Source organism: Copadichromis virginalis, linkage group LG7 (genome assembly GCF_057382275.1).
Source record: "Copadichromis virginalis isolate Kocher_CV1m ecotype Utaka linkage group LG7, C_Virginalis_male_GT1.1, whole genome shotgun sequence".
NCBI lineage: Eukaryota > Metazoa > Chordata > Actinopteri > Cichliformes > Cichlidae > Copadichromis > Copadichromis virginalis.
Window position 1 is genome coordinate 761,629 of NC_140624.1, and position 26,432 is coordinate 788,060.

A 26,432-nucleotide genomic window follows, 5' to 3' on the forward strand; every position below is an offset into this window, starting at 1 on the left:
ATTTTATAATGCTTATATGTGGTAATGGCCAATAACATGATGATCTATAGATAAAATGTGTGTGTGCGCAAGCTTGAACAGTACTTACTGTCCAAGATACACAGAAAGGTTATTGGCTTCAAAACAGTTCAATATGTCAAATAAACACCCAGCTCAGTGAGCAGCTGGAGAACAGAGTGCAGAGAGGAAGAGAGCGAAACAGGGTAGAAGGACAGAGATGAAAAGCGATGAGAACAGAGGCAGTGAGAGCTCGGGGAGGGTGACAAAACTGGATAGAGAGGGCAAGAATGAGAGATGACTGTGAATATGAAAATAAAAGAGATAAGGACGAAGGTAAAAGGAGGAAGACTGGCATTGTCTTTGTAATTATAACGATTTCAAACATGTCTTCTTGTTCCAGATGCTTCAGTTAATGGACCACTTTATAGCAGAATCTGTAGCAACAATACATCAAAGTGTATAGATTTGAATTGAAGTTGTACAGTCACATCAAGGACGTCCAGATTTCTGATGCCATTCTACCAAAATGTCATTCCTGGTAGTTACAACAACCACAAATGCAGCCATAAAGAACTACGTGATTAAAAGCAAGTATTCCTGCAACAGATGGCTCGACAGCAAATAAAGCAAAATGTGTCGAGTCCTCCAAGATGCTTGAAACAAGCTACCAGCCAAGTAGTTTGAAGAACTGTGAACCGGTGCTATTTTACCCGTGACAAGCAGTCGCACTAAAATTTGATCTAGGATTTTTCCGTTTACTGCACTTTTTATTTGCATCGATTTAAAAACAGTCACACAGTGCTACGTAGCAGGCTACCTGGGCAGTTGTCATAGTGACCAAGGACGAACTAGGAAAGACGGTATTATTTTGGACAATATGTCAGAGTAAACACAAGATGAACGAGTGAGCAACTGTAGTGCTGCAGTCAAATACAGGCGTGTGTGCGAGTGTGTGTGTGGACTATTGCCTGTGGGTCAGTGTGTGAGAGCGATCAGATTCTCTGTGACTCATACTGTTATCTGTCGCGTCACACTGACACCCATTATACCATCTGTTTATCGGGGCTTTGATAAATGACAGCTTGACACCAAAGATGTCACCCAAATCAAAACAGAAGGATTAACACTTCTGCTGAAGTCAGAGGGGCAGAGTTGGTGAGCAGGCAAGTCTAATCTTCAACTCCTACAAAGTATAAACACATGAGCAGATTCAGGACCCGTTTACACTGAAAACAAACTTAAATCCCGTTAGGCAGTCAGTAAGCTGAGAAAACAAACACACATTCATTTGAATCTCGAATAAGAACATCAGTTTTATCTGATAAGTAAATCATTTGATGACGTGTGTGTCCTGAAACATTTCATATAAAGACATTTCTCTTATGCAACATGAACAAAACTACTTGTACTGCAGAAACACATAAAGATACCAGAGGTTAAGCACTTATTACTGAGTGTGAAACAGAATTTAAGGTAGATGTATTGTACTTGAATATCTAATCACACACCTACACAAAGCTGCACACAGCAGCCAGCACCTCTTGTCAACATTTCCTACTGATGAATCCATTTAGATGTGACCCCGACTGCGATGAAGAAAGAAGCACGACAAAGTAAGTCTGGGTCTGCGAGGACTGTGAATCCATATCTATGTATGAAGCCAAACTTTGTGTGTATCTGCAGGCTGTCAGTGAAAGACGGCACTGTCTTCTCAGTACTCTCGATACTTGGAAGCAAACCAACAACCTCTGCTTTGAAAAGTCAGTTTAAGGCTGCTCCATTCTATTAAGTTTACTCTATTTAATTTTTCTTTTTTATGTCAAGCACTTTGTTGCTGTTTCTGCTTTCATGTGGCGTCCTTGTTCCTGTGTTTTGTGTGAGAGAAAGTGGGTGGGGGAACGAGCTGTACCTGCCTGTGAAAGCACGCAGAGAATTATAGGTCATGCGCAGGGACGATGAGTAAGCTTCCTGAGAACAAGACGGTGCCTTCGTGTTTTTGCATTTATGTTTTTTTTTTATCCCTAAATGAGACAAACACGGAATTGGACACTATTCTTTCAAGATGAAAAAGTCACTTGTTTCAGTATGTGCCCCAATTAAAGCAGTAGTACATGTGACATCAGCAAAAGTGAAAGCAAAGGGTACAGAGGAGGTCAAGGTGGATCAGTGGGCGAGGAAAGTGCTGAGGATTATCACACAAGACAACTTCTCGTTTCCTGTTTCGAAAATGCCAGCTGTTTCCTGCAGGGTTGTCACATAAAACGGTGGTACAGTTATGATTGGAGCATTTCGGAAGACAAAGTTTTTGCTGCTGTTTAATTTGTTTTCAGCAAAGGTCTCAACAAACAGGGTTGTTAACAGATGTTTTGATGAACTTGGTGAGTCACATAATACAACATAGAATCAAAAATGAGAAACCTTTTGAGCTCACGTTTCTATTTCTGTTTTAAACATAAAATCTTTAGAATTTCTGCTGCAGCAAACAAACATTTATCAGCTGGGAATTAAATTTTCACAGAGCGCTATCATCCTCAAGAACAGAGATAAATGATTTTATTAAAACTGCCCATAGAGACAAGGTTACAGCTCTCCTTTATACACACTCACTCTCAGCCGTGACCACGTCTTTAGTTTTATTCTCTCTGCTGCTGTCGGCCTCAGGCTAACAGCTACCAGCTCATGGACTTTATGTCTTTCATTTGAGCTCTTCTTCCTACTGTTTGTTGTTTAGACTTAAACATTTACAAGTAGATTTTTGGTCACCTTACATGGGCAGTATTTATGCTGCCGGCTTTATCTGAAGGTTTGAGTCATTGCATGAATTTAGAAAGAAAAATACATGAGACAGAAATAACTCATTAGAACATGCGAGCACACGCGCACACATGTACATCTATCTATGGGATGTTGCACATTTTTTTCTTACACAGATTTAAATGAGTCAATGCAATCAGAAGTGTGCACTCGAGAGAAGACAGGAGGATGCTGACAGTATGACAGAGAGAGGGATATTTGACAGGGAAGAGTGCAGACTGGCTGATGCTGAGCGACCATCTGCCAAAGTTTTTCTTCCCTGCACTGTGGTTTCTAAATGATAGCATCTTACTCTCCAAATCTCTTTGTTGCACAGTCACAGGTACACACTCTCTCTTTCTCTGTGTGTCTTTGATCTTTCATCTCTCTTTCCTATCAGTCCATCACCCAGTCCCTGTAAAAACACAGCCTGTTAATGGTAAGAAGGAAAGCGTACAGTAGATCCCACCTGTGCTATGACTCACATGTTAACCCCTAACACAAGGCTTTAAAGCCACTGTTCACATGCACTGAACACTTTCTGCACCATCCCTGGTGATTTTGTGCATCCCTGAGGGTTGTGTGTCTTTATCTATTTGATTTCTAGTTTTGACCTGTTATACCACTTGTAACACTGATGAAGCGCTAATGAATTAATACAGGCTTCACAAATGATGAAATCCCTGTGTTATTAGCTGAATCACATGGTGTTACTATTAGCAAACGTACTCGCGAAAGCGCCAATTTGTTGGGATCCGTTTTTGAGTGCGCGTTCCTCTGCGCCATATGCTTCCGGGTAACAAGAAAGCGACCTCATTCACGTATATTTTTGATTGGCAAAGCTAACTCGAAATTTTGAGAAAAATAACTCAAAATCTCGAGTTATGGATACTAGCTGTTTTGTTTTTATTTAGTGGCGGAAACGGGCTTCCATACCAAGCGCTGTTGTCCATAAACGGGGGAAATGGAGTGTATGATTGTGGAAATCAGTGTATTCAGAAAATGGGGACAGAGCGTCGTCGTTGATAGCTTCCTACCAGTCCAGTGGAAGCTTCAATGCAGAATGAGTCCTGCTCCTAGCCGTTCATTGGCTCGCCATCCTTTTCCATACCCAAAAAGGTTCAACTGGCCTGCATTAAATAAACAAGGCCAATAAGAAATCACAAGAATAATACAAAATGTCAGTCAGTTAAGCTAAATACATTAAGTTATTCTTGTTCCTGTGTACACAATTTATAAATAAATAAACAAACAGTACCAATAAGGATTTAACTAAAACATTTCAACTGCTATATACATATTATATAGCTTCACAACATTTGTTATTCAACAACTATCAGTCAAATCAAAAATCAAAATCAAATTGTTTGGACCAGCAGCAGCCAATTAGCGTCAGCTGGTAGCAATACAAACAGTCAATTAAAAGTTCAAACTCACCAATTCCGTTCTGTTCAGTGCACAACAACATTATGGCTCTGGCTCACCGTAATCAGCACAAGTTAGCTGACCCGCCGGCGCCTCAAAATCACATGACCAATTTAAGACGGCACAGCTACAAGATGCAGCATGTCAGAGTCTCCATTTCAACTTGGGTCGAAAGACTTCAAACTACATACCAGTTTTTGAATTGTGTCGATGGGCCACGTAAAACCACACTGAAAAAAAGGGAATTGGCAGGCTTTTGAATTTGCACAAATGAATTTAGTTAATGCTACACAAGCCTTTCATGTTTCTCTTATTTACATTATTAAATAAAGTACCATTTACTTGATTATAAACAATACTGAGACTACTCATTTTTCTTGCATTGATTTAAAGTGACTAAATTAGAATACTAAAACCATTGTAATCATGTTTGACCACAACCGGAAATGATGCAATTTATTCAAAGACAACAACTAAATATGATTGGATAATAAGACCTAGAGTCTTATCCAATAAGACAACAACATAATTTAAGGAGAGCGCGATTGACCGCCAGATTCTGGAAGACTGTTTAGCCACATGCAACCTTTGGCACTGAGTCAGGCATACTGAGAAGGTAAGTAATTTAAATACATTTGTTTTAGTTGGGTACGTTTTCACAGAATTGTTGTAGTGCATGCTATATAAAAAGTGATCTGTAATGCATCTACATGTTGTTTTTACAGTGCTAGCTAAAGTTGGTATTAGCTTTGTGGCTAAAACTGAAAAATAGTAACAAATTGCAGCTGTTGCCGGTCGAAATTTATGCATGTGACAGATAGCCAGTGTTGGTCAAGTTACTTGAAAAAAGTAATCAGTAACTAATTACTGATTACTTCCCCCAAAAAGTAATCCCGTTACTTTACTGATTACTTATTTTCAAAAGTAATTAATTATTTAGTTACTTAGTTACTTTTAAAAAACCCGATTTACAACCTGAATAGGTGATAAAGTGACAGATCTTTCAGCCCAATTCTACTTTTTCTGCATAATCCATCATACAAAATGTAATCAAATGGAAAAGTATCTTTTTTAACTTGTTTTATTAGTTTTAATCTTTTAACTTTATGCATCAAGCAAAAATTTAATTATATGCAACATTCTGACTTGAATAAATTAGTTTAACATTGAAACCTATTTTCTGCACATTCCAGCACATAAAACAAAATATTTTTTGTGTTTACACACAGTCTTTCAAATAGATGCAAGTAAAACACAGCAGAAAATAAATAAAGTCAAAGACTCAGCGGTCCTGTTGCTCTATTTTCACCTGTAAAGCAGGAGTGGGGCAGGCGGAGGTTTACCCTGGTGCAGGTGTGCCACGGTCAGTGGAAGAATCCGCGAGTTTCTCTGTGAGTTTCCCATTACGTCGTAGCTACTCGGTACTTGCTTGGAAGTTTAGGGGTTTTTTTCGCTGTAAAAAGAAGTTTTCTTCCCACGCACAGCGGACACTAATGTTTTTGTCACATTTTATGGAATCAAACTCAAAGTAGGGTCAGTACTTCCACGCTTTAAACGCTGCACGCTCATACTCTCTCCCGCACTCGATATGTGATCCATTGTTGATCTGCACACAGCTGTTGTCACGAATGGCGCACTCACTGTAATGAGACATTCTCGCAAAAAATCACGGTTTTAGTAACGCAGTAACGCAGCGTTCCTACGGGAAGTAACGGTAATCTAATTACTGTTTTTGCAATAGTAATCCCTTACTTTACTCGTTACTTGAAAAAAGTAACGCGTTACTGCCCATCTCTGCAGATAGCACTGACGTTTTTGATGGCTTACCAAGTTAAAACGTCACTGAGAGAGCGCAGTAGTGTTTGTGTTACTCGTGCTAGTTATGGCTACAGTGGCTAATTAGTCCGGCTGTAACCGTCAGAGTTTAAGAAGCTGAGAGCCCCACAGTGCCATACCTTAATTCTTGCTGCTGACACACACTCAAGTTATAATAAGGATCCTGCCACCTTAGACGTGGGTTTAAGAACCTGTGCCCATAAATGCCAAATCATTTTTCCATTTAGTCATTGTTTTAGGTGAAGTGTCACTTACTTGACTATTCTATTGGTCAAGCCCAAATAATACAGCAGATATCTACAAGGAGATACGTTTGTTCAACAGACTATGTCTTATTAAGTGATGTATTGTGAATTTTCCAACATCGTCCTAACAAAAATTAGGACCCCCCCCCCCCCTTTTTTTTCTACTTTGTGTAGAACATATGTGAGCTGCTTCTCAAAACATTATGTATAAATGAGGGGAAAATTGGTACTTTAAAAAACCATTGATGCTCTTCTGGACTGGAATACCTTTTTTCAATTAAAATTAATGTTTTTTGTGATGGTGGAATTTTTACCTTTATGATTACAGAAGTCAAAACATCAGATGATGATAGCTTACCATTTAAACTCCCCATCTCTTGGCAATTCTGAATTAGAGGGCTCAGCTGTATCGGCCTTTCTAGTGGATTTAAAGAGTTAAAGACTTAAAGAGGAAATAGCTTAAGTCATTAGGTACATATTCCCTGACATTCTAGAGGTCAACCTTGCACAGTGTGTGACATTAAAGGGCATAACTTATAGAAATGGAATGGTACTGGCCTAAAGGGCAGCAGGTGGATTGCCAGAATACTGAAAAACCATATCTGCATTGTATCACAGCATATTCTACATTGTCAGAGAGCTTGGTGGCTGGTACAGAGAGCACGACAGAGCTTTTGAGCTCAGCCCAGTATCCACAAGAATATTCACTCTCATTTCACTCTGTGAATTCCTTGATACTTATCCATTGGTTGACTATGAGATTGGATCAGTCCACATTGTGACTTTAAAAAGGCATATAGAATTAAAAGGTGTTCATATAAGTGTAATAGGTTCAGTGGCATGTATTTCATTAGATAAATTCTTTTTTTACGTCTGATCTTTATAACTTTGACTATTGGGTATGGGTAGCTTTATGAAAACTAAACTGAAAGGATTCTTTCTGAATATGTAATTCTTTTTTGCCTACAGAGTCCTATGGGGAGTCCTATGGTCCTAAAGACTGTTTTGGCTGACGGAACCTGTCGAAGGCTCACTCTCTAATGGAGCGCCTGAATCAACTGAGGATCTCATCGTTGAAGTCAAGAGACAGTGTTGTCTTCAGGGCAGTTTCAGACTTCAGTTTATGGATTCCTTGTTTGGGAATGAGTTTCTTAACCTCACCTCAGTTTCAGAAGTAGCAGACAAAGGGACTCTTAAAGCTATTGACATGCCAAAGCCCACCACATGGACATAAAAAAGAGTAACAGAAAACTTTTTCATACAGAAGACATGAAGACATGAAGTTGTTCGTGATGCACCAATGGTGGAGGCTTTCATGGCAAGATGGCCTGATCTATTTGATTTCCATGAGGTAAGGTTTGCCTCATACACGGTGTTCTTGTGGTATTAGCCTAAAATGGTTAAGGCACAGTTGTTATTTGACAGCCCATTTCTTCAGCATGAGTGACTGCAGCCTTCTTCCAGGTATTAAACCGTTTTATTCTCCGCGGGAGTTTGCTTCATTCATCCTGGCCGCTGTTTACATCCCGCCAGATGCGGATGCGCAGGCAGCTCAGTGCGCACTCGCGGAGCAGATACTGCACATGGAGCGGACATTCCCGGACTCTCTCATCATTGCTCTTGGGGACTTTAACAAAGCCAATCTGAGCCATGAGCTTCCGAAATACAAGCAGTATATTAAATGCCCGACCAGAGAGGAGAGGACATTAGACCACTGTTACAGCACGATCAGCGGGGCCTATCGTGCGGTGCCCCGCGCTTCACTCGGACTTTCTGACCACGTCATGATCCACCTAATCCCTGCGTACAGACAGAGGCTGAAGCTCTCCAAACCTGTCGTGAGGACCAAAAAACTGTGGAGCAACGAGGCTGTGGAGGAGCTTCGCACGTGTTTGGAGACCACAGACTGGGACACATTGAAGGCTGCTTCTAACAGCTTGGACGAGTTTACGGACACTGTCACCTCCTATATCCACTTCTGTGAGGACAGCATTGTGCCATCACGCACCAGGGTGAGTTATAACAATGACAAACCCTGGTTTACTCCTAAACTCAAAAAGCTGTGGCTTGAAAAGAGAAAGGCGTTCAGAAGCGGAGACAGGGACTGCTACAGAGAGGCCAAGTACAGGTTCACTAAAGAAGTGGACATTGCTAAACATCAGCACTCTGAGAAGATGCAGCAGCAGATCTCAGAGAATGACTCGGCCTCTGTGTGGAAAGGTTTTAGGAATATCACCAACTACAAGCCTAAAACCCCCCACTCCACTGACGACTTGCTCTTGGCCAACACCCTTAACGACTTTTACTGCCGTTTTGACGAGTCATCAGGCAGCCTTCACACCTCCAACGGCCCCAACAATAGAGACACTTTGGACACTCATTCCCCCACCTCTCCCCCCTCCATAGAGCCATCACCACCTTCAATCACTTCACCTGCAACACCCCCCTCCTCACCCCACACAAAAGAGGATTTCACACCACCTCCTCCCACCACAACTCTTCATATTCATGAAGCAGATGTGAGGAAGCAGTTTAAGAGTCTGAATGCTCGAAAAGCTCCCGGCCCAGACGGTGTGTCTCCTGCCACCCTCAGACACTGCAAACGAGCTGGCCCCAGTGTTTTCTGGCATTATCAACTCCTCACTGCAGGCATGTCATGTGCCTGCCTGCTTCAAGTCCTCTACCATAATCCCTGTCCCCAAGAAACCTAGGATCACTGGACTAAATGACTACAGACCCGTGGCTCTGACATCTGTGGTCATGAAGTCATTTGAGCGCCTAGTTCTCTCCCATCTCAAGACCCTCACGGCCCCCCTCCTGGACCCCCTGCAGTTTGCATACAGAGCCAACAGGTCTGTAGATGACGCCATCAACATGGCCCTACACTTCATCCTGCAGCATCTGGACTCCCCAGGAACCTACGCCAGGATCCTGTTTGTGGACTTCAGCTCTGCCTTCAACACCATCCTTCCAGACCATCTCCGAGGCAAGCTTTCCCAGATGAATGTGCCTGATCCCATCTGCCGGTGGATCACTGACTTCCTGACGGACAGGAAGCAGCACGTGAGGCTGGGAAAGAATGTCTCGGACTCCCGGACCATCAGCACCGGCTCCCCTCAGGGCTGTGTTCTTTCTCCTCTGCTCTTCTCCCTGTACACCAACTGCTGCACCTCCACCCACCAGTCTGTCAAGCTAATCAAGTTTGCAGATGACACCACCGTTATCGGACTCATCTCGGACGGGGATGAGTCTGCCTACAGGAGGGAGGTTGAACGTCTGGTGTCCTGGTGCAGCCACAACAACCTGGTGCTGAATGCCCAGAAGACAGTGGAGATTATTGTGGACTTCAGGAAGCACACAGCCCCACTCCCCCCCATCATCCTGACTGACACCCCCATCACCTCTGTGGACTCATTCCGCTTCCTGGGTACCACCATCACCCAGGACCTGAAGTGGGAGCCCACCATCAATTCCGTCATTAAGAAAGCCCAGCAGAGGATGTACTTCCTGAGGCAGCTGAAGAAATTCAACCTGCCAACACGGACGATGATGCAATTCTACACTGCAATCATCGAGTCCATCCTCACCTCCTCCATCACCGTGTGGTACGCTGGAGCCACTATCAGGGACAAACAGAGACTGCAGCGTGTTGTGCGCTCTGCTGAGAAGGTGATTGGCTGCAGACTCCCATCTCTGCAGGACCTGTACACCTCCAGGACACTGCGGCGTGCAGCTCGGATCTCAGCTGACCCTTCTCACCCTGGACACAGTCTGTTTGACCTGCTCCCCTCAGGCAGGAGGCTCCGGTCCATTCGCACCAGAACCTCTCGCCATAAGAACAGTTTCTTCCCCTCTGCTGTCGGACACATGAACAATAACCGTATGACTGTTCCCACCACTAACACATGACCCTACGCTGTGTTCACTGCATCATTCCATGTTTGGCACTGATCACCACCTGCACTCATGTATATATCATGTATATATCTATCCACTTAGCACTTTTAATTCGTATTCTTATTTTTATATTTTTATGACAGTATGTTTGCACTGAAGCACCGCAGCAATTTCCTAATGTTGTAAACCTGCTCAACATTTGGCAATAAAACCCTTTCTGATTCTGATTCTGATTTAAAGCTCATTTCTCTGTGCTCATGTTTTCAGATCAACACTGAGTTTAAGAGAATTGCCACCATCCCCCCTCAGACAAAGTTCGTGGCTCAGCTGGCTCTCCACCTGGACAACCTGGTGAAGTTGGTCAACAGAAGAGCAGAGCTTGGACTAATACTGAAAAGAATTGTGGCATGAATGGATAATGTAAGTGATTAAGCCTCAACATTCACTTAACATGATCCTCTTTGGATGAAACTTTATAATTGTGGAAGATTTCAAATGTTTCCCATGATAGTCAAAGGAGCTTGCAAAGAAAAGCGTCTGGACTTCTTTAAGTTGCTTGAAGACGTTTCACCTCTCATCCGAGAAGCTTCTTCAGTTCTAAGGTCAAATGGTGGAGAGTCCCAGATATAAACCTAGTGGGAGTGACCCCCCACAGAGGGACAAAAGGACCCCCTGATGATCCTCTAATCGCCTGAGCCAAGGTGGGAAACTGGGCGTGGGTCCCAATCAGCCAGAGTTTCGGGTGTGTTCATTGTGAAACCTGGCCCCACCTTATCATGCAAATTCCTGAGGTCAGATGGCCCAGGATGTGAGTGGGCGTTAAGGCGTCTGGGAAGGGATCTCAAAACTGGATTATAGATGGCAGAGAGTTGGTGTCGTAAACCCCCGCCTCTGTTCAAAGATGGTCGCTCACAGTGGACATAGATGGCTTCTTTCACTCCTCTTTCAAACCATCTGTCCTCTCTGTCCAAAATGTGAACATTGGCATCCTCGAAAGAGTGTCCTTTGTCCTTAAGATGCAGATGGACTGCTGAGTCTTGTCCTGTGGAGGTGGCTCTTCTGTGTTGTGCCATGCGCTTGTGAAGTGGCTGTTTGGTCTCTCCAATGTAGAGGTCTGAGCATTCCTCGCTGCACTGTACAGCATACACCACATTGTTAAGTTTGTGTTTTGGCGTTTTGTCTTTCGGGTGAACCAGTTTCTGTCTGAGCGTGTTGCTGGGTCTGAAATACACTGGGATGTCATGCTTGGAGAAAACTCTCCTGAGTTTCTCTGATACGCCGGCTACATAAAGAAGTCCAGACGCTTTTCTTTGCAAGCTCCTTTGACTACGATGACCTGGATGACTGAGAACCTTCACAGACATGTTTCCCATGATAAATTCTCTCATTTTGTATTTTTATATCTGCTTGTTTTTTTAACCTTCACTTTGTCAACTTATTATTAATTGCCAGTAAATCTATTATTAATTTGTGTGCCTTTACTTTAAAAACATTCATGTAAAGTACACTATTAAAACTTAAATGAAGGACAAGAGCTGAATGAAGATGCTAATTACATACATTTAATTTCAGTGTGAAGATGTTGATGCTGAGTGTGTCAAGGGAGTGTGTATCAAGGTTCAAGGTTCAAGGTTCTTTATTTGTCACATGCATAGTTATACAAGTATAACACACAGTGAAATCTACATGGGTGAAGACCCTGGCATGCTTATCCGGGAGTATGTGGTATGTACTTGTCTTTTTTTTTCTTTTTTTTCGGACTTTCCACAGTGTCATATTACTTGCTTGGCATGAAATGACTAACATGGAAGAACGTGCCATCAGTGAGACTGTTGAAGACACCACTGTTTGAATTTATCTCCTTAAAGAGCAAGCTTCAGCAGATGAACAAGAGTTGTCCTTGCAGGCATCAGGGTGGCGAAGAATTTGGATAATGTAGCATTTGCTGTGATAATGCTATTTGGACTCATGTATGCATTAAACCTTGCCTACCCTGCGGACCTTCGCTACAACGTTGACGTTTTCCAGAAGGTTTTCATGGAACTGGATGGAGCTAAACTCTCTAAAGTTCTTGCTTTCAAAAACCATCTGTTTGGTCCCGCCTTCACTGTTGTGATTGGGGTGGGGGTAGGGACACGCTTAGGGCGTCGGGGGGTTCCCCGGAGGCATCTTCCTTGGGGGGCTCAACCCGGGGTAGCGGTCATGTCCGGTTGGGGGCTCTTTTGGCTCTCGGGTGACTGTTTCCTCATGGCTGCGTGCAGCGGGGCTAGGGGAGGGTCTGTGCTGACGGACGTGGGTTACTGACCTGGTAGCCTGGCTGTCCCCTGGGTGGGTCCGGGATGGGCGTGAGGTTCTGGGGGCGCTCCGTCTCTGGGCTGGGGCCCTGGCCGGGCCTCGGGGCCTTGGGTCCTGGTTTGTGTGTTGCCGGGGTTGTGGGCGGGTGGGTGCATGGGGGCCCAGCCCTGGCGCAGGGTGCCGCCGGTGCGTCGAGCCACCTGGGGGGCTCTTCAACTGGTGGGGGAGGTTGTTACACCTTGCAGGAGCTTTCCTCTCCTCAGGAACTCTCTGCAGGAGGGGGAGATACAGGAGAGGTGGAGGAAGATCTCAGCCTGGGCGTCTATTGTCTCATGTAGTCTGGAAGATGAGTGGATGGTGGGGTGGGTGCAGCTTTCTCTGTGGTGGGGTTGGGTGGACTGTCCCGGGATCTGTGGGGCCGGGGGGTGCTGCTGCGCTGGGCCCCGGTCTGGATGGGCCTGGGCCCCCTTTCCCTGGCGGGTCGCGGAGTATGGGAGTGCCTACTGGGGTCAGCGGGGGAGCTGGCCCCAGGGAGGGGTCACTTGCCCCTCCCTTCCTTCCCTCCCCATCTCCAGCTGCCTCCCCCTTCCCGCTCCACCACAACCACCCACACATGCAGGACCTTGGAGTAGGGGTATGTCACCAGGGTGCAGAGGAGGCTACCCCCCCCCCCCCCCCTGTCCCCTTCTGGCTGCCTCTGCCACAATTTTATCCCACAACTTAGACATTCACATTACTTACTCACACTCTCATTACACATACATATAGGATCTTGGGGGTGGGCACGATACACGGAATCCAATGTTAAATACACGTAGAGGTTCAAGGTTCAAGGTTCTTTATTATTTGTCACATGCATAGTTATACAAGTATAACACACAGTGAAATGTAGCCTGACACGCTCCTCGACATGTGCAAAAATTGGGGGGGGGGGGGGGGGTGTAGAGGAAGAACATTGTGTGTATATATATGTATATATATATATATATATAGCAGCTGGATAGCGTAGTGGTTAGACTACACGCCTTTGGAACAGAGGATCGCAAGTTCGATTCCTGCCTGGGGCGTCTGTATCCAGTAAGGGTCCTAAGGCTAGACCCCCTATGCTAAGCAAGCCTACCGCAGACATGAGCGAGACAGATAAATATGAAGGCATGCCGGCTCGGACGTCGCCCGGATCAACAAGGTCCGCGTCAGGTGTTGAGGAACCAGGGCACCCTGACGAAAAGTGGGCTACTGGAACAAGAAGGCATCGGTGGGCAAGAGACGAAAACAGGGCATTGTTGGAATGCTAACCCTGGCGGAAGGGGCTACATGAATAGGATGAGGGACCTATGGATTCTTCGATACCCAACATCCACAATGACGGCGAAACAACTAGGGACTAGAAGGGACTGCTCTCACAGCTAGAGATTGACGAGGTACAACACAAATGCTACGGCAAGGAGGAGTCAGGACGCCAGGTCAGGGGGGAGATATCATCACCCGAGATTGGGTACATAGCCCCAAGTGCGATAGGAGAAGGATCGTTGAGTGCGAGAGGAACTGACCTGAAAAATAGGACCATGGCCAAGCTTGAAACCTGGATCCCCCGTAGCCGGTTACCAAGATTACGTGAAGTACCCTCAGAAGGTCTGCTAGATGATGTTAATGCAGCACTACGGGCAATACCTACAACCACGATTACCGACACTAACAAGCTCATCTACAATACGGCAACAGTGATCAGTGAGATGCTTGGCTACAAGTTGAACAGCGACAAGGGGCAGTACCCTCCATGGAGAAGGAGGCTAGAGGGCAAGATCAAAGTAGCACGGAGGGAGGTTAGCCAACTAACGGAGTTGCAGAAAGGTGCGACAAATAAGGTGCCTAAGAAATACAGCAAGCTGTCCATACCTGAGGCCTTGGAAACTGCCAAGCAAAGACTCACAGCCTTGGCCAGCCGCTTGAGGAGGTACACCAGAGAGATAGAAGGCAGGAGAATAAACCAGCTGTTCTCCACAGAACCAGCAAAGGTGTACTCTCAGTGGCAAGGGAACAATAAGAGAACAGCACCACCAAGGCTGGAGACGGAGCAATACTGGAAGAGCATATGGGAGAAGGATGCAACCCATAACGGCAATGCTCAGTGGCTAGACGATCTGAGGGCAGACCACAGCGACCTCCCTGAACAGGGTCCAGTAACCATCACAGTGGCAGATATCCAAGAAAGGGTCTCCAGTATGAAGAGTTGGACAGCACCAGGGCCCGACATGGTTCACGCCTACTGGCTGAAGAAGCTGACTGCACTCCACGAGCGTCTGGCAGCACAAATGAACCAGCTGCTAGTTAACGAGAGACACCCGGAATGGCTAACTGAAGGCCGGACGGTCCTGATCCCCAAGGACCCCAAGAAGGGACCGGTCCCCTCCAACTACTGACCAATAACCTGCCTCAGTACTACATGGAAGCTCCTGTCAGGCATCATATCGGCTAAGATGAACAGGCACATGGGTCAATACATGAGCGGGACACAGAAAGGAATTGGCAAGAATACCAGAGGCGCAAAACACCAGCTACTGGTAGACAGAACAATCAGCCGAGACTGCAAGACCAGACTGACCAACCTGTGCACTGCCTGGATTGATTACAAGAAGGCCTATGACTCAATGCCCCACAGCTGGATACTGGAATGCCTAGAATTGTACAAGATCAATGGGACCCTAAGAGCCTTCATCAGGAACTCAATGGGGATGTGGCGTACAACACTAGAGGCCAACTCCAAGCCCATAGCACAAGTCACCATCAAGTGCGGGATCTACCAAGGAGATGCTCTGTCCCCACTGCTGTTCTGCATAGGCCTAAACCCCCTCAGTGAGATCATTAACAAGACTGGCTACGGATACCGACTACGGAACGGAGCAGTTGTCAGCCACCTCCTGTACATGGATGACATCAAGCTGTATGCCAAGAGTGAACGAGACATCGATTCACTGATCCACACTACCAGGCTATACAGCAATGACATTGGAATGTCGTTCGGACTGGAGAAGTGTAGTCGGATGGTAACAAAGAGAGGGAAGGTAGTCAGAACTGAGGGGATTGAACTACCAGAAGGCAACATTGCAGACATAGAGGACAGTTACAAGTACTTGGGGATCCCACAGGCGAATGGGAACCATGAAGAGGCCGCTAGAAAAGCTGCAACCACCAAGTACCTGCAGAGGGTCAGGCAAGTCCTGAGGAGAACATCCAAGAATACATTGGGAAGATGGCCCCAACTGACCGAGTGCTCAGTGAATACCTCAGGCAGCAGAAACCCAAGAAAGAGGAGGGAGACGAGGAACCATCATGGAAGGACAGGCCCCTGCACGGTATGTACCACCGGCAGATAGAGGAGGTGGCTGATATCCAGAAATCCTACCAGTGGCTGGACAAAGCTGGACTGAAAGACAGCACAGAAGCACTAATCATGGCAGCACAAGAACAAGCTCTGAGCACAAGATCCATAGAGGCTGGGGTCTATCACACCAGGCAAGACCCCAGGTGCAGGCTGTGTAAAGATGCCCCAGAGACAATCCAGCACATAACAGCAGGGTGCAAGATGCTAGCAGGCAAGGCATACATGGAACGCCATAACCAAGTGGCCGGCATAGTGTACAGGAACATCTGTGCCGAGTATAACCTGGAAGTCCCGAGGTCAAAATGGGAGATGCCCCCAAGGGTGGTGGAGAATGACCGAGCTAAGATCCTGTGGGACTTCCAGATACAGACGGACAAAATGGTGGTGGCTAACCAACCGGACATAGTGGTGGTAGACAAACAGAAGAAGACGGCCGTAGTGATCGATGTAGCAGTTCCGAATGACAGCAATATCAGGAAGAAGGAACACGAGAAGCTGGAGAAATACCAAGGGCTCAGAGAAGAGCTCGAGAGGATGTGGAGGGTGAAGGTAACGGTGGTCCCCGTGGTAATCGGAGCACTAGGTGCGGTGACTCCCAAGCTAGGCGAGTGGCTCCAGCAGATCCCGGGAACAACATCGGAGATCTCTGTCCAGAAGAGCGCAGTCCTGGGAACAGCTAAGATACTGCGCAGGACCCTCAAGCTCCCAGGCCTCTGGTAGAGGACCCGAGCTTGAAGGATAAACCGCCCGCAGGGGCGTGCTGGGTTTTTATATATATATATATATATATATATATATATATATACACATATAGTATATACACTGGGTGAATGTGCAGTAGTAGCAGCAAGCAGGTGAATTCTGTACATTAATATGAATAGATATCTGACTATTTTACAGGATAGACAATATAAACATATTTAAAATTAAAGGAATTGAAATGTACATTGTGCCTTGGTTTAGTGTCTGGAAGAGTCCTGTCTCAGTCAATTATTGATTTGATTTATTATTAATGACTATCGCCCTGTAGCCCTCACCTCAGTAGTGATGAAGTGCTTTGAACGCCTGGTCAGAGACTTCATCATTTCTTCACTACCAGACACACTGGACCCACTACAGTTTGCTTACCGTCCAAATCGTTCCACAGACGATGCCATCTCTCATCTCCTCCACACATCACTCACTCACTTGGACACTAGAAGGGGGAATTATGTTAAAATGCTCTTCATAGACTACAGCTCTGCATTTAATACCATAATTCCCTCCACACTCACCACCAAGCTGGAGCATCTGGGACTCAGCTCATCTATGTGTCAGTGGATCTCCAACTTCCTAACTGGCAGACCACAGGCAGTAAGGATGGGCGGACATGTCTCAGCCTCCACCACTCTCAGCACTGGAGCCCCCCAGGGGTGTGTTCTGAGCCCCCTGCTGTACTCTTTGTACACATATGACTGTGTGGCCACTACCAGCTCCACCACCATCATCAAGTTTGCTGACGACACCGTCGTGGTGGGCCTGATCTCTGATAACAACGAGACGGCCTACGTGAAGGAGATTAGGAATCTGGAGAACTGGTGCCAGAGGAACAACCTCCTTCTAAACGTCAGTAAGACAAAGGAGCTGATAGTGGACTTCAGCACTGAGCAGGAGAGGAACTACCAGACCCCCGTCATCAACGAGTGCCCAGTGGAGAGAGTGGACAGCTTCAAATACCTCGGAGTTCACATCACGCAGGACCTGTCATGGTCCTGTCACATCAACACCGTGGTGAAAAAGGCCCGACAGCGTCTCTACTAGGGTTGCAAAGGGGCGGAAAATTTCCGGTAAATTTCCGAAAAGTTTCCGGTAAATTTCCATGGTAAGTTAAGCTTGGGAATTTTGGAAATATTCCATATTGGAAACTGTCCATGGAAATAATGGGAATTATGGAAATTAATGGGAATTTAGGAGAACTAACTGGGAATATATTATTTCCAAGCATAAATATAAACAGAAATCATAAGAAAACCTCCATGCAAAATGTTTTCAACAGATATTTAAACAGATTTATTTGTAAGTACAGTAGAATAGAACACGTTTCAATAACTTGTTTCATGGATGAATAAAAACAGAAATGTTGAGTTCAATATTACCATCCCCTAACCCCGCTCATTCAAAAATGCCCCCTGTCCAAAAATCTCCACAAAGTCCCATTCAAAACGTTAAATGAAAAATGCCACTTATCCTCCAAAACGTCCCATTAAACATTCAAATCTTCCTTCAAGCAATCCTCTTTTCTCATTTTTGCTCAGTCATTAGACTCTTCCTGGACCTCATCATCATCCAACAACATGTCCACTTCCTCAGCATCCAACTCTGAGTCTTCCTCTTCAGTGTCACTTTCCAGCTTTGTTGAGGATGGCTCTGTGTCAGGCTCAAAGAGCCGTAGGTTTGCCCGAATGCCGACCAGCTTTTCCACTCTCACATTTGTGAGCCTGTTGCGAACCTTTGTGTGGGTGTTCCCAAACAGTGACCAGTTGCGCTCGGAGGCGGCTGATGATGGTGGGATTTGGAGGAGGATGGAGGCTACAGGTGCAAGGGCCTCAGATTCACATAGTCCCTTCCATCAGGTGGCTGCAGATATGTGCTGGCATGACTGCCATATTCCATCCCCTTTCCAAAGGCCTTGCTTTGTTCGATACTTTGCCAAACTGCCTAGAACTTTGCCTTTATCGAGACCCAGGTGGTCAGACATGGCTGTAATGACCACATAGGCACCGTTGATCTCTTCCCCGGAAAGTATGCCCTTGTCATATTTGGGGTCCAGCATGTATGCTGCTGCATGCACTGGCTTCATGCAGAACTCCCTCCGCTGTTCCAATGACTTGACCACAGCCGTTTCCTCTGCTTTCAGTAGTAGGGAAGTGGGCAGAATTGTCTGGATTTCTTCTTTGAGTTCTGCAAAAAGGCACTGGACATCTGACAAGATGGCACCATCCCCCTCTATCTTCGCTATTGCTGCTGCAATAGGTTTGAGGATTTTCTGACTGCTAGATACTCTTTCCCAGAACACATCATCCAAGATGACCTTCTTGATGTCACTGTCGATGCCTACAGACTGGGATATGGCCATCTCTTGCAGAGACTCCTTTCCCTCCAGAAGGCTGTCAAACATGATAACAACACCACCCCATCGCGTTATGCTGGGAAGCTTCAGTGTAGTACTCTTGTTCTTTTCCTTTTGCTTTGACAGAAATGTAGCGGAAGTTACTTGTTTGCCTTTAACATATTTCAGAACTTGCTTCACTCTCTTATTCAGAGTGTCCATTGTTTTTAGTGCCATTATGTCTTTTAGGAGAAGGTTTAGTGTATGGGCTGCACAGCCAATAGTAGTTATATGAGGGTAGGTCTCCTCCACATGTGCCCAGGCAACCTTCATGTTGGCTGCATTGTCAGTGACCAGTGCAAAAACCTTATCTGGTCCAAGGTCATTGATGATCACTTTTAGCTCATCTGCAATGTATTGGCCTGTGTGTCTGTTTTCCTTTATGTCTACACTCTTGTAGAACACAGGCTGAGGAGTGGTGATTATGTAGTTAATAATTCCTTGTCCCCTGATATTGGACCATCCATCAGAGATGACTGAAATACAGTCAGCTTGGTCAATGGTCTGTTTCACCTTTGCTTGAACTCGACTGAACTCTTCATCCAGTAGATGAGTAGACAATGCATGTCTGGTTGGGGGAATGTATGCTGGTCGGAGAACATTCAAAAATCTCTTCCAGTACACATTGGATGTCAGCATCAGGGGTGAGCCAGTTGCATAGATTGCACGAGCGAAACACTCATCTGCGTTTTTCTGGCTAGTGTCATCCATAAAATCAAAGAATCCTCTGATGCCAGAGGGACCAGGAGCTGATGAGTGGGTATCTGACTCTGATACAGCTGAAACAGATTCATTTTCCCCTTGAGTGGAACTCCTGGCTGCTGCATGTGTTGGGCCTTGAGGAATTTTTTTGCACTTTGCAATGTGCTGCTGCATTTTTGTGGCATTCTTCACGTACGTCTTATCACAATACTTACACATATATACAGATTTCCCTTGTACATTAGCTGGTGTAAAATGTCTCCACACATCAGATAGCGCACGTGGCATTTTTCTGTAAAATAAAACAAGAGCTTGTAAAAATGCTAATGCAATGCAAGAGATCGTAATAATACAATTGCAATATGATAATAAACAGATATAAATAGTAAGGCTAGCTAAACAACTGGAATGATCTTCAAAACAAAACAACCAAATGAGGAAGCTAGCATCTTCTTTATGTTATACTAGCTATGGCTTATTTAGCATCTAACAGATGCTAGCATTTTATTTAGCATCTAACAGATGCTAGCATTTTATTTAGCATCTGATTAGATGCTAGCATTTTATTTAGCATCTTATCAGATGCTAGCATTTTATTTAGCATCTTATCAGATGCTAGCATTTTATTTAGCATCTTATCAGATTGCTATCTACCAGATTAATACATTTTATGTGATATTCACAATTTAAACATTTAATGAATATATTTTCCCATAATATCATCAAAACTTACCTCACTTGTTAAGTCCACAGGCTCAAATGTGTGCCTTTAATACTCTTTGTCCTTCAGGCTCAAAAGTGTGGTCCATGTGTACATGTGATGGAGGCATGCACAGTGCCAGTAGGTGGTCTCAATAGCTATGCAGCAAGCTTGTGCTCTGTACATGTGATTAAGGAATGGCATGGATATTCAAGTGTATTTGAATTGCATTTGTTTGTTTTTGTCAATATTATGCTAAAATATACTTTCCTCAACTATATTTAAGTTCCCTAAGAAGAGCCAACCTTCAATTTTGAAAATTCCCACTTTATTCCCATAAATTCCCGTTAATTCCCATAAATTCCCATTAATTCCCGTTAATTCCCATGGAAAGATTCCATCTTTGAAAATTCCGGGAATTTTGCAACCCTAGTCTCTACCACCTCAGACGCTTGAGAGACTTCCAACTGCCCTCCAAGGTGCTCAGGAACTTTTACTCGTGCACCATAGAGAGCATCCTGGCGGGAAACATCTTAACCTGGTTCGGGAACAGCACCATGCAGGACAGACGAGCTCTACAGAGGGTTGTGCGGTCAGCTGAGCGCACCATCCGCTCCGAGCTCCCTGACCTGCACTCAATCTACAGCAGGCGGTGCCGGACTAAGGCCAGGAAGATCGTGAAGGACCTCAGCCATCCCAACAACAGACTGTTCTCTCTGTTGAGGTCAGGAAAGCGATTCCGCTCCCTGAAGACCAACACAGAGAGACTGAGGAGGAGCTTCTTCCCGCAGGCGATACGGTCTCTCAATCACACCACCACACAGTACTGACCCACACATATGGTTCTTACACACACACTGGACTTTCTGGACATTGTTTTTGCACAACACTGGTCACTATATTCTTCATTTCCAGTTAATACTTGTACAGCTGCTGTTATTGTGTATATATTTATTTATATTTAGATTTCTTCATACATTCTTATATAGTTCTATATTGTGTATTGTGTATTTTGTTGTACAGTTATTTTATTTTCAACTTTAATTTATATATTTTATCTTATTCTTCCCAGTTAAATTTACCCTTCATTCTAATTTGTGTTGTACAGTTATTTCATTTTTAACCTTAATTTATATTTTATTCCTTCCTAGTTAAATTTACCCTTTTTAATCTTATTCATAGCCTTTCCTTTTTTGTTTTCTTTAGGTCACGAGCAGTTGTCCAAGCATTTCACTACATATCGTACTGTGTATGACTGTGTACGTGACAAATAAAATTTGAATTTGAATTTGAATTATAGATGATGTGAGAGGGTGGGTGTGTGTGTTTAGGGCACGGATGGCTTGGGGATAGAAGCTCCTCTTGAGTCTCTCTGTCCTTGCCCGGAAGATGCGGAACCTTCTACCAGATTGCAGAAGTTGGAACAGTTTGTTGCCAGGATGGGACGGGTCCTTCAGTATCTGCGCTGCTCTAGTCCAGCATCTCCTGGTGTAGGTGTCCTGAAGCGGGGGGAGAGCAATCCTGCAGCAGCGTTCTGCTGTACGGATCACTCTCTGGAGAGCTTTTTGGTCCTTCACACAGCTGTTCCCAAACCACGATGTCATGTTCTGTGTGAGGATGCTCTCCACAGCGCCTGTATAGAAAATCCTGAGGATCTTTGGAGAGACCCTGAACTTCTTCAGTTGTCGTAGGTGATACAGGCGCTGCCTAGCCTTTTTGGTCTGGACCTGAATGTGGGCAGCCCATGTCAGGTCTGAGGAGATGTGGACACCAAGATACTTGAAGGACTGCACCCTCTCCACTGGAGCTCCATTGATGATGATGGGCTTGTAGTCTCTGTGCTGACCCCTTCTGAAGTCCACCACCAGCTCCTTGGTCTTGCTGACGTTCAGCTGGAGGTGGTTGTCCTGGCACCACGATGCCAGATTCTTCACTTCATCCATGTAGGCCGCCTCATCGTTGTTGGAGATGGCACCCAACACCACTGTGTCGTCAGCAAACTTCACAATGGTGTTGGAGCCATGGGTGGCCACACAGTCTGAAGTGTAGAGGGAGTAGAGCAGTGGCGAGAGGACACATCCCTGAGGTGCTCCTGTGTTGATGGTGATGCTGTTGGAGAAGCACCTGCCCACCCTCACCACCTGAGTTCTGCCAGTGAGGAAGTCCAACACCCATGCACACAGACGGCTGTTAAGTCCCAGATCCCTCAGCTTTGTGAACAGTCTGCAGGGCACTATTGTGTTAAACGCTGAACTGTAATCAACAAACAGCATTCGCACATAGTTACCCTGTTTCTTGTCCACGTGGCTGAGAGTGGTGTGTAGGACGTGGGCGATGGCATCCTCTGTGGATCTGTTGGATCTGTAGGCGAACTGCAGCGGATCTGTGGTGTCTGGGATGGAGGAGGAGATGATGTTCTTCAGCAGCCTCTCAAACACCTTCATTACTACCGAGGTCAGTGCAACTGGCCGGTAATCGTTCAGGGATGAGGGGTTGCTGTTCTTGGGCACAGGGATGATGGTGGATCTTTTGAAGCATGTGGGGACCACAGACTTCGCCAGGGACTCGTTGAAGATGTAAGTGAACACACCTGCTAGCTGGTCAGCACAGCAGCGCAGCAGACGGCCGGTGATACCGTCTGGCCCCGCCGCTTTCCTTGTGTTCACTCTCCTCAGTGCCGCTCGGACGTCATGCTCCGCGATGCTGGTCACCGGTCTCTCGCTGATGACGTCACTGTCCTCGGTAGTCAGGCGGTAGATAGCATTAGCCGCCTGGCTAACCTCGAAACGGGCGTAGAACCGATTCAGCTCGTTGGTGAATGCAGAGTCGGCGTTGATCGGCGCAGTGTCCCTGGCTTTGTAGTCCGTAATGGTGCGTAATCCGTGCCACATACTCCGTGTGTCGCCCTGGTGGAAGCGGGACTCCACACGTTCCCGGTACCTGCGTTTGGCATCTCTCGCCGCACGCCGTATGAGGCCGCTTTGTAGGCGCTCATATCGCCAGTGGCGAGACCCGCGTTGTAGGAGGCGGTCCTGGCGTTTACTGCAGTGCGGATCGATCTGTCCATCCACGGTTTCTGGTTTGGGAATGTGGTGACTCTCGCAGTGGGGATAATCTCCACGTAGACATTGAGGGCTAGCAGGAGGGACCATGCGCTTACCTGCTGCTCTCTGGCAGGTAGCTCCATGCCCTCCTGGGTTTTAAATGCACCTTAGAACACACATGCATCAACACTACAATGAGCGAGTGGAGGGAGGTTTGGAGTCTTCTCTCACCCCCGTTCTCTGCGGCCTGCTGGAGCGGGGGGGCTAGGAGGAGTTGGCCGTCCGACTGCGGTCTGGAGTGTGGGGCCTCCCTGCTGCGGCGGAGTCGGGGTGGTCTGCCTCCCCCCACCGCAGGGAAAAGGGTAACACCACCTGGGTCTGGGTGCAGTTCCCCCCTCCAGGGGCAAGGGTACCTAGACCCGGTTTGTAGAGTACGCTTGGGGAGTGTGATTGTGTGTACAGCGTCTCTTTATGTCTGTCTCCACGTTGGTTGAGTGTGGAGTAAGTGTATATGAGAGCATGAGGGTGGGAATGGATGTTTGTGTCTGTGTGTGCCTGTATGTCTGTGTCTATATGTCAGGTTGAGTATCAGACGCCACCTCTCTGGGGACATCTCAGGCCCTCCAAGGTTTGGAGGCCTATCTCCACTCACCGGCCTCTCGGCCGGGAGCTCGGTCACTCAGGCACGGCTGGCTGCCGGCGGAGCTCACGGGCGCGTCACTGCAACTCCCCCTGGCTTCTGCTCCGCGGCTGCTGAGTGAGCCCTCATCTGGGACTCTCCTCAGCTCTTACTGGGACAGTGGCGCGGCTGCCCCTCTGTTGGTCTTCCTTGGTCTCTTGTGTTCTGGGGGCCTCTGGATGTCTGGAGTTTTGATCTCCTTCATACCTGCTTCATACCCTGGTGGACGGGGCTGTGGCCCCCCCACACTCCCTAGCAGATCGTTACATGGGGAAACCTTTGGAATGCAAGCATGCTGAGCCACACAGGTATGCACACAGGTGTACATACGGGTATTCACAGACGCGGACTACAGCTTTCTTGGCTGCTGCCTCAAAGCACATTGTGCGCTATCTATTTTGCGTGCTGCACAATATCGTTTATTATTTAGTATCTACTGATATCTACTGCTAGCTAGTTTATTGTGATGGTGCCGGGTTTTTTTACTATGTTGCACTTTGTTGTTTGCTTTCTCTTCTGTTTTTTTTCTCCATACAGGTGATCCAGGTGTTTTTTTTTTTGTTTTTTTTTCTTTCTTTCTTCCCCCCCTTCTCACCGTCTCTTCACCCCTTTGGTTTTCTTTCTCTCCCTCTCTTTCTTTCATTCTTTCTCCCTGTCCTATCCCCCAGTCATGTCTGTCCCGTTTGTAGCAACTGAAAATAAAATAAATTCATAATTATAATAAAGGTCAATCAAATGGACCAATATGGCAAGGCCATGATGATCCGCTTGGTAAAATAAATCCGCTTGGGATATTTCTTGGCCTTAAGACAACAATTCTGATGGCTAAAGATCCAAACGGGACACAAAAAACCCCCCAAAAAACCCCCATCTGTTTCATTGAGAAGTCAAAGACTGCACTGCATTGAAAAACTGCAATTCTTTGCAGTTTTTCATTTTGTGTTCAGTAACCTTGTGAGTTTCGTACCTGGCACCCGCCATTTCACAGGTAATCTCCTCCCTCTTAGGTATTTGGTAATGCTCCCGTTTGATGTTTTCATTTAGATCCTTCGGATCTATGCATATTCTCAGGTCACCACTCTTTTTCTTTACACACACCATGGAGTTGACCCAGTCGGTTGGCTCTTCAACCTTTCTTATCATTCCCAGGGCTGTCATTCTGTCCAATTCCTTCTTCAACTTATCTTTCAGTGGCACAGGAACTCTTCTGGCAGCATGCACAACTGGCTTTGCATTTTCCTTCAGTGAGATTTTGTATGTGAAGGGTAAGGTGCCCAGTCCTTTAAAAACATCTGCAAAGCTCTGAACTATGTCGCCTACAGAGTCAGGTGGCGAGTCCACATCTGCGTTGATGTAATACATGTGTCTCACCAATCCAAGATCTTCACAGGCTTTGTCACCAAGCAGTGACTCATGTGCTTCAGCAACGATAGAGAAGCACAGGTGGTGCACTTTATCCTTTACTGTCACTTTTAGTCTGCATGTGCCAAAACTCTCAATCTCCTGTCCATTGTAGTCTTTCAGGGCCGATTTTGCTTTTTGTATTTTGGGCTTTTCTTTCATTTCTTTGATGTCAGATAAACTGATCAGATTTGCTTTAGCACCAGTGTCTAGTTTCAATGTGACAAGCATCCCATTAATCGCCAGTGGCACTGTCCATTTGTCTTCCACTACGGCATTTATCTCTGTGTCTGGCTCAGTTTCACAGTTAACCAGACCAACAAAAAATGTGTCGCTGAGATCAGCATCTTCAACTGTGTTTATTGGTCGTTTTGTCTTGTTCTCTTTACCTTTTGAGAAGCATTGCTTGGCAAAGTGGTTCTTTCCGTGGCAGGCGGAGCATATTTTACCATAAGCTGGACACTTTTTGGGCATGTGCTTCAGGCCACAGCGCTTGCAATCCAACATCCTGCTGTCAGATTGTGGCAGTATGCGTTTCTTTCTCTGACTGGAAACTGCTCCCACAGTAGCGCCGTCACCGATGGCAATGGCACCCGTTTCACTGAAAGTCTTAACATGCTGCTGTGACAACTCACACGCTTGACAAATCCATATGGCTCCCTCTAGCGTCAGGTCAGTGTCTCTCAGCAGCCGTTCCCTGACTTTTCTGTCCACCACGCCAAAAAACAACCAACAACAACCACCTTGTGGTATGGCATGAAACTACGTTAACTTACAGCAACAGCTGCTTATCATTACAGTGTTTACAGCAGGAAGAATGGTAAAAACGGCGTTTTCTACAGACAGCGCTAGCAAACACTCTCCGCTTGCGAGTGAAAAAAGAAA

The 26,432-nt window shown here is 45.9% G+C and overlaps 1 protein-coding gene and 1 pseudogene across 1 annotated transcript; one reads left to right on the top strand and one right to left on the bottom strand.

Annotated features, from left to right (window-relative positions):
- LOC146704127 (uncharacterized) overlaps positions 1-18,235 on the top strand; it is a 30,264-nt pseudogene extending 12,029 nt beyond the window's left edge.
- Positions 18,236-18,481: 246 nt separating this feature from the next.
- On the bottom strand, positions 18,482-20,576 carry LOC146704128 (uncharacterized). Its single transcript, XM_085465100.1, has 2 exons — positions 20,457-20,576; positions 18,482-20,015 (listed from the first exon to the last, which is right to left on the bottom strand). The coding sequence occupies exon 2, from the start codon at positions 20,009-20,011 to the stop codon at positions 18,482-18,484; it is 1,530 nt and encodes a 509-aa protein (XP_085321226.1). The 5' UTR covers positions 20,012-20,015; positions 20,457-20,576.
- Positions 20,577-26,432: the final 5,856 nt, after the last annotated feature.

What these genes read in the sequence shown, in the direction of transcription:
- LOC146704128 (XM_085465100.1), bottom strand. Translation starts at nt 20,011, where the DNA reads ATGCCACGTGCGCTATCTGATGTGTGGAGACATTTTACACCAGCTAAT.